This window comes from Egretta garzetta, unplaced genomic scaffold, assembly GCF_000687185.1.
Source record: "Egretta garzetta isolate BGI_Z169 unplaced genomic scaffold, ASM68718v1 scaffold126, whole genome shotgun sequence".
NCBI lineage: Eukaryota > Metazoa > Chordata > Aves > Pelecaniformes > Ardeidae > Egretta > Egretta garzetta.
Genome location: NW_009260128.1, coordinates 4,307,410 through 4,316,557, shown reverse-complemented (window position 1 = coordinate 4,316,557; position 9,148 = coordinate 4,307,410). Strand labels below are relative to the sequence as shown.

The 9,148-nt window shown below is 35.8% G+C and overlaps 1 protein-coding gene across 1 annotated transcript in view; it reads right to left on the bottom strand.

Moving 5' to 3' along the window:
• The window catches only part of CD226 (CD226 molecule), a 29,214-nt gene extending 20,331 nt beyond the window's left edge, over positions 1-8,883 (bottom strand). Inside the window, exons 1-2 of the mRNA XM_035896942.1 lie at positions 8,673-8,883; positions 5,742-6,074 (exon numbers count right to left, since the gene is read on the bottom strand). Of these exons, the coding sequence (XP_035752835.1) occupies positions 5,742-6,074; positions 8,673-8,883 (544 nt within the window). The remainder of the gene's footprint in view (positions 1-5,741; positions 6,075-8,672) is intronic.
• Positions 8,884-9,148: the final 265 nt, after the last annotated feature.

Sequence of the window (9,148 nt, the reverse complement as noted above, 5' to 3'; positions counted from 1 at the left end):
AAGAAAAAGAAAGAAAGAAAGAAAGAAAGAAAGAAAGAAAGAAAAAGAAAGAAAGAAACAAACAAACAAACAAACAAACAAAGGAAGATATATTGCAGAATTCCTGCTACTTCTTTGCTATTGTTAGGTACATGACTGGCAATTGGCAAAACATCACAGCCGAGTACCCTGTTTTGCGTGGTGACCTAGACTGACAGCAAAATATGCACCTCCGTACACACCTGCCCAGTGGACTGACTGAGTACACTGCTCTCTCAGTGCTCTTTAAAAGAAAGAAAGAAAGAAAGGGAAAGAAAGAAAGAAAGGGAAAGAAAGAAAGGGAAAGAAAGAAAGGAAGGAAGGAACATTTGAAAGTAAAATTACACCTGCAGCTTCAAATGCTTTCTTTTCAGGCGGTGAGTGGATGAAATGTCTTTTTGATGATCAACAGTTCTTGCGCGATGTCTCCAATGCTGCTTCTACTAGTAGTGACTTCAGTCTCTGCTCCTCACATTTCATACTACACTCAGAATCAGTCTTCAGACATACATGTCTAAGCACTGTACATAAGAAACTACAGATTGTCCTCAAACTGTTCATGAAGAAAGGTGAAATAAAACTGACTTTTCCTACTTAATTGTTACATCTTATCAAAACATGTACAAGGAGTTTTCTCTGAAAGTATGAGTTTTGCTTGCTTAGTGCAGGAATAGTTGTGACTCATAAAATGTGGGAACATTAAGGGGAAAAAAATCCCTTGAATTCAGTTCTGAAAACTGCTGGATATATGTTCACACTACAGGAAAAAAAGAAGCAACAGATTCACCCAGCTGGCAAATATCTTCCCGAGGGATAACTAGAGAATTCTTTGCCAATATATTCATGTGTAACCATGGCAGAACATACTCTCAAGTTCTTTGCAATTATGTTACAGAATTTCAGCACTGCATCCATTTGTAAGAACGTACTGTAGCTACATAACATGTGAAGTTTCCAATATAATATCCTGAGTATTATTGCTACTCTGTCGGAATGTTTCAGTAACTGCCAATAAAGAAAGCATGGATAACATGCAGTCTGCAAGAGTTCTTTCTCACCTATTTCATAAATGTTGTAGGAAATCTTTAGCCAAAATTTAAAGCAAAAAGAACAAAATCTGTGCTAACATTTGTGTTATATATCCTGATACAGCCCCAGGTCTAAGCTCAGACCACATCTAGAAAAAAAAAATCAATTTCTACAATAATTACATCAAAAATTTATCACCACTTCTAGGGTCTTCCATCTGCCAGTGATGCAATGAGGACAGTACACCAAGAGAAGACCTCTGTAATGAGAGCTATAACCTCCTCAGTCTCCTGGGATCTCAGGTCCTTTGCTCAGCCATTGTTTATCCCAGATTAATCTTTTCAGGTTTGTTTGGGTTTGTTTCTTTTTTTTTTATTTTACTTTTGTCCCTGACTGAAAAAGAACTGCATTCACCCCACCCAGACCTGGGTGAAGTGAACTGCTGTTCTGCAACCAGAGACTAAGCCAGGAGCAGAGTCCTAAATAAGAGTTTCTCCAGCATTATTTTGCCACCTCATACACTGCAAATCTCTATTGATCTTTTATTCACTCAATAGCATCTTTAATCACATATGAAAGGATGTAACCACAGTGGACTTTTTATTTATAAAGACACCTTTACTCTAAAGGGAAAAAAATACTGATTTGTCAAAATACTAATAAAAAGAAACCTGCTTAATGCTTTTCAAATACTTGACTTGTTTCTTCTCTTTCTGTGTTTATGTTTATAAAAGCAAGTCATGATCCCCAAACTTTTTATACTGCTTAATATTGTAGTGTCAGGGTCTTGTTAACACTTGAGTTGCTGGATCTACTGACCTACTGTAACCATTAGACAGTACTTGAAATATTTATTAATTAATCATTAAGCATCAGCACTTGAAGCTTTAAACTATGCAAATGAAAAATGTTGACAAATCAGAATCATACCACTTTTACTCACTTTGTATTCATAGTTTTAAAAAATAATACAAAGCACATAGGGAAAGCAAAATCAGACTCATGACCTCTGGTGATTACCAGGAAGGAAGCACTAGAACAACTCTGAACAGTTTGAGAGCAGAAACATTCATTGCTTTGCAAGCCAGAAAAAGTTAATCCAAGATACTTTATCCAAATTTACATAACTGCCAGCAGATATGATTGCCATGCGAAGAACATTTCACCTTATATTTTAATCTAGTTGAGAATCTCCATCATGAGTATAATGCCATATGGCAATATTTCCTTTTATTTCTTCTATTTCCATTCAATGGATATTCTGAAAGTCAGTCATATGTTCCATGTCTATATTCTGTTGCTAGCTTTCATAGAGGTATGCACTGCAGTTTCCTCAATGGCATATTTACCTGCTTATGTTAGTGCAGGAATGTCTCTGGGTCCCAGAGTAACAGGTCAATATAGATAAATCCTGACAATTTTCAATGCCCTGGTAGCATAAACTAAATTATAAACCAGGCTTCAGTTTTGATTGACACACAAACCTTAATATCAACTTAACTTCATCTATGCCAATATACCAAAACTAGTTTAAGTTTCATGTTGAATATTATGTGTCCACAAAGTTGCATCCATTTAAAGGCAGATACAACTTTAGCTTAGCCAACTAATCTTTAAAACTAAACCCACAAATTGCAAAGAATTAGACACCATGCAATTGCTTAAAAAAAAATAATCTATTAAATGTTTGTTGATTAACTGTTATAAACAGAAGGAATTGATTTTGCAGTGAGTTGTTTATTTGTCTGAGGTAGTGTAGGCCTTTAGAAAAGTAATGTTTATTGGGAATCAATAAATCATAAATCCCAACCAAAGAAAACAATGTAATTGAAACAAAGTTCTAATTACCTATAAAATGATCTTTCTAGTATGTTGGCCAGATTCCTTTATACCAGAGAATATCAGATTCCTTAAAAAACACTTCATTTTCCAGGACCTCAACTATTTATGTGTATTAATCCTATTGGACATGATCCATGTCCAGTGAAATTATGAGACTAACACTCAGCTTTCTCAGAGCTTTTTCCCTTGTGCAGAATAAAAAAAGCTTTAAAGATGAACATCAGTGTCCTAATTTTGCTGGCTGGAACACAAAGAAGAAAAAAGCTAAAATACTGGCTGAATGGAAGTACATTTGAAGTTTACTGTTGATTTAATCAAAGCAAGATGTCATCCAGGGAGTTTAAAATATTTAGTACTGAAGGTGCTAGTGAAGTAAGATCAAGCTTGACTGGTAACCGTTCTACTATAACTACTACATAAATAATACCTTCTCTAAACTCAGGTTTTAATAATATTTAATTTTCAGTGCAGATTGAAGTAGTAATATTTTATCTTCACTGGCAAAACACTTCATTCTCTTCAGATCAGTATATGTAAAGTTCATGTTTATTCACATCTATCAGGTGCTGAACAGGATTGATTGTTCCTGTTCTCAGAAACCTTGATTCTTTAAATGGAAAAGGATTAATTTCTATTCAGCATTATCACCTCCCTCTGTAGAAGGATTAAATCGATATGCATGAAAAATGGGGGGGTTGCTGTTGGTTTAGGTGAGTGTTTGAATGTGTTCAAACCAAGAGAGAAATCCTACATACTGAGAATACTGAATCCCACAGTATGGTTTAAAAAACCATACCTCTGACAACTGATCCTGCTTTTGTGTGGTTTGCCTAATAAAGGTATCGGACTGAAGGGTAACATCCCACAGGAAACTGACTGCCTTGTTTCTTGCATCATTTCAGATTAAACCTAGCCAATACATTGAAGAACAAATAGCTGAGTTCAGTACTGCCTTGGCCAGGAAAAGAACTAAATGAACTTGCAGTTCTCTACTGCATCCGACTTCTAGCATTTTATAGAAAATGAACGTACTGTGAATAAGGGCTCAGCATTGCCAGAATTCAGGTTGGACCAAACCCCATAAGAAATCTAGTTTGCCTGTTCATTTTTGTAAATAGCAACCTGGATTTCCAGATCTTGATTTATTTGAATGCAGCCAAAAAGTATGTTTCTAATGCCTAGAGTTACATTAATATTGTGCACTAAATGGACTGCCAGAGAAAAAGAAACTAGGGAGTTACTACTTCAGTAACGTTATTCTTTACGTAATAAAAAAGACACCAGAATAAAGCAAGCATTCAGACACGCCACTAAAAGAATCACAGATGAGGAACCCTGACCTGGACCACAAGCCTGACCTGAGGGACCCCACTCACCTCTTTCAGTACATGTGAATGACTGTGAATTGTATGGGTGCGCCAAAGTGTCACAACAGCAAAAATAATTTCAGGTCCAAACTATCTTATCTAACTAAACGATCTGGGGGAGAGAGAATTACTTTTTTTTTTTCCCAAAGTCAGGGCAGTAATTTTTGTGTGGCTTAATTTCTGCATTGATGAACAGCAATGTTTACTAATAAAAAGCTAGCAGAGATAGGAAGACAGATTGGGATTCCTATTTCATCAGTGCCATCAACAAACATGCTGGCTAAAATCAAGTTTCAAAAACCTTAAGTGGTGAAGGCAGGAACAATATACCTTGAATTTCTGAAGTTTAGATATCTCCTATAAGACTCAGGTCCACTGTTTAATTATAACATTGAAATTACTGAAGTGTAGATGAAATAAGACTCAGAAAGATCAGGCTAGGAAAAGAACTGTTATTTTTATCTTCTGTTCTTTCAAATGCTAGGAACTAAATTTTCCTTTCAACTCATTCTTTCCTAGCTGTGAAGTATAATAAAATATTGATTGAAGTCTATTTTCACTATGGAGAATGGGAAAGAGGAACAGATTCTTTCTATATTCACAATATCAAATCAACAAAACAATAACCAAAACTAGTTATCCTTTGAAGATATGTATATAATGATCTTTTAAGGACTTCTATCAGAGAAGGTTGGTAATTTGCACTGGAGTTGTCAGTTGACCAGTGCTGAATAGGCATGTATATAAAAATACTAGAAAAGGGGTTTCTCCTCTTACTTATAAAGCTGAAGAGGAAACCAAACTGCATGAGTGGTCAGGTAATTACAGAGCCTTTGAAAGTACATGGGCAGCTACCCAGAAAATACATGGGTGCAAATGGATCTTTTTCTTTCCCCCTTCTCTTTTCCATCTTCAAAAAAAGTCTCCTTTCGAAGAAAAGGTCCTTTTTTTTTTCATTTAAACTTCCCTACTTCCCTGTCTTTTGACACCACACCATTCATAAATGGTTCTTTTGTTCCTGAAAAAGTAAGCACAGAAGAGCTTCTAGAAAAAAAAAAAAAAACAACAATAACATAATGATAAAAATATGGTAATCTCCATGGGTAGTTACAAGGTTCATCCGTGTAATTTCATGGGTGGTTACAATTTCACCCTCTGAAGAGATCCTATAGCTTGTTGAAATGCTATGAGAACCTTGGCCCAATGGAAAAATCACTGTTGCAATAACCTGCCATGTAATACACTGCTGTTGCGCTATCTGTCTGTCTCTTCCAGTTCTCTTATCTTCCTCCTTCTCTTAAAATGATCTTTTATCAAAGTAATATAATTGTTTTCTGTCGTGCTAGTTCTTTTCCCCAGATTACTCCATTTCTGCATGCTATACTATTGAAAAGAAAAATTACAATGCCAGAAACTCCCTAAATTAGCATGGATATCTGTTTTGCATATATCATAAAATTTAAAAACAGTGAGAGATTTACTTACCTGGCTGAATAATTTCTATTGCCTTTTCCCAAATTCCATCTGGGTAAGTTACAATGGAGCAAAAGTAAAGACCAACATCCTCCAAAGTGCTCTTGATAAAGGATAAGGACTTGTCTTCCCTGGAAACATTTTCAAAATAAATTCTTCCATTGTATTTGTCTTCAATATGTATGCCATAGATTGGATGCAAGACAGCTATATTTTCTTTATGAGTTACATTAAGTTTCAGCCAGGATGTCTGAATTATCACAGCTTTGTTTGGATATATGCATTCCAGTTTCACCTTCTCAGTAAGTTTTACAGTTGAATCCACAAACTTTCCTTCCACGTTGGCTAAAGCACACACAAAAGTGCAGTTTCAGAATTAATGTAATTGAAAACTGAAATTATAGAAAAACTCAGAAATAACTTTGGCAGTGCTACAAGCAAAACACTGAAGAAAAAGTTCACTAAAAAACCCCCCAAACCCTAGACAACATTATTATTTCTAATTTATGAATAACATTGAAGATGTAAAATTTGTCTGAACCACACAGTAACACACTTGTGAATTGTGATGATATCTGCCATGATGCAATAAAAAAAAGGAAATATGTTAGCTAGGAATAAGAAAGCAATCTTACTTCCACAAAGTTGGAGAACAACAATAAGGAGAGCTGCGTGGTTCATCTCAAAGAACACTGGAATGAGTGACTGCAATGCGACATGGTTTTATTCAATCTCTGTGCACCATGTCCCCTTCTCACAGGATGTTTTTACTTTTGAAATATGAAAACCATCATGCGCCTTTTACTTTCACATTCTAAGAAACACCAGGTTTGAGGTCTCATTGCAGTTGCATCACAGAGAGGCTAAAGTCCTATCAAAATCCACCTCAGAGTAAAGTTTGCATTACTAATGACCCTCTAGCAATATGCATTCATACTATGCTAACTGATGAAGTGGGGATCTTTAGGTTTCATCAGCAGAAGCAAACAGAACTCTTCCATGACATGTATCCAAAATCAACAGAATTTCTCCATTTTTCTGACACTGCAGTTCAACATTTACCTATTATTAAGGGACTGTAAAATCTGAAGAGAAGATAAAACAGTTCTTATATATTAGAGGTCATAATTCTGTGACTAGTTATAAAAGGTAATGTCTTAAGGTCTGAGAATTTATTTGTGATAACATGTCACAAGCTAGTATTTTGGGATCAAAATTATGCAGCTCGAAAATTCTTGTTCAAAGGTGTAAGAATCCTGAGTATTCGTGACTCATGTTGAAATTTGTCAAAACAAGCCACACTCTTACATTTTTTATGGATTTTTCTCAGGACAACTGAGAAACTTGCACCTCTGCAGGCCATAGTTTCATGGAGATGCTTAAAAATGGAACAACATGATTGACTTGAAATCAAAACTAAGCTTTATTTGACTGGTTAAAATTTTCAAATGAATAAATAAATGTAATTTGAACTAAAGCCAACAACAGAAATTAGTATTTTAAGTGAGTAATAACCTGTGCAGTCTTGAGCAGAACTTAGCGTTAGATTGATTTAAGACTCCTCCCACAGCGCAACAACATATATATTTATCTGTATTAAACTAGGCACGGTTTAGGACAATACGACATTTTGAATGTTTGCAGTGACTCCATTTTGCCAGTTCCTAGTTAGATCTGTAATTCTCCATTGTTGTGGTTGCACTTATTTGTGCTCTACCTTGTCTGGATTCACAAAGTACACCTAGATCGTCAGTAGTCCATCTGATGCTGAGAGTAAAATAGAAGAGAATTGAAGACTGAATCTTGCTTTATTTGCATTACAAAGTTATCTTTCCAAACAGATCAAAAGATTAATTTACATTAAGCTTGTCTCAGGAAATAGAAATATTTCTGATAAGAAAAGCAATAAATGGAAGCTTCAGAAACTAAACTGCAGATTTTGTATTGGCAAAGAAAGGATATTGTCAGCTGAAGAGGTCCAGTTCCTGGATGCTCTTTGGCATAGTGGTCTTTAAACCATCCACACAGGATTTATATGTTCCCCACTTTAAACTTTGAACCTCAGTGGCTAGTTGTTCTCAAATTGCAGTTGCAAACTAGGCAAAAAGACAAAGCTTGAAATACTGTTCTTTATGTCATTTTACATATATATATATATATATATATATTAGTTTACAGATGAGTCGTGTTCCACAAAATCTAAAGTGGAATGAAAAAGATAAACATATGTTAATTTTTTTTGCTATTATTATTTACAAATGAAGTCTTTTACAAATCTGTTCTCTTTAAGTAAAAATGAGATAAAGTATTCAGGAAGTCTCAAAAATGAAGACAAATTCCCTTAAATGGGAATTATTCCTCACTCATCTGTTTATAAATATAAACTACAATGTTTTTGCTCTGAATTTCATGCTCATTTCCCTCCATCTGGCATTGAAAGAAAAACAAGAGTCAAGAAATTACTGTCCAACCCCACAAGATTATTAAGCATTGATGATATAATATATTGTCTAATGACATTTATTTGCTGTACAACAGACACAGTTACTACAAATGTCAGGGATTCTTGGTCAGCTAGTCCCAAGAACAGGGTCCCTTGTCATACCTCCTAAGAAAAGGAGCCTGCAACCAGAGCATTACTGGATCTCCCTCTAAAGGCTGCGATACAAGTCCCCTCCAGACACCTGGGCAACATACCTGCATGTCACAAATCAGAAAGCTGTAGGCACTGTGAAAGTTGACTCATCTAGTATAGTTTGGGAGCAGACACACACTTAAAGTATCATATTTTTGCAGAAAATGTAACCTGTAAGAAGAGAAACACACACCATCTCCACCCTACCTTCCCGAGCAGTGGACGTATCAGAGCAAATAGTATAAGGGAAGGTCCGCTGTGCAGCCCCCTCCCTTCCAGCCTATCCTCATACCTCCCTTACTTCTAACCTCCATTTCTCCCTATCTTCGCAGCACTAAAAGGCTGGAAAGTCTGCATATCTCTGATCATCTGTGGGTAAGAGACTCTCACAGCAGCAGCAGCACCTCTCACAGTCACTCCATCATTTGAGGAATTCCTTGGCCTCTGTCTCTCTGGTCCTCTTCCCTCCATTCCCCACAGCCTGTCTCTTCTCTCCCAGTAATCCCACTTTCTCTCCATCCTTTGAACACCAAAACAAAGGAAGGGAAGGCTCACAAAGACAAACAAGACATAGTTAACTAATTGTTGGCTAAATGTCAATTACAGTTTGACAACAAAAGCAGCAGAGTGGAATTTTCCAGCTGAATGTACAACTGTAGGATGTGGTTTAAAAGAAAAAAAAAAATAGAAAGAAAGAGAAAGAGCAAAAATGATTGTGCAGTAAACACAATGGAGATCTACAGCTTGGATTTTAATCATGACTTGAACATACATCTTCAGTGAC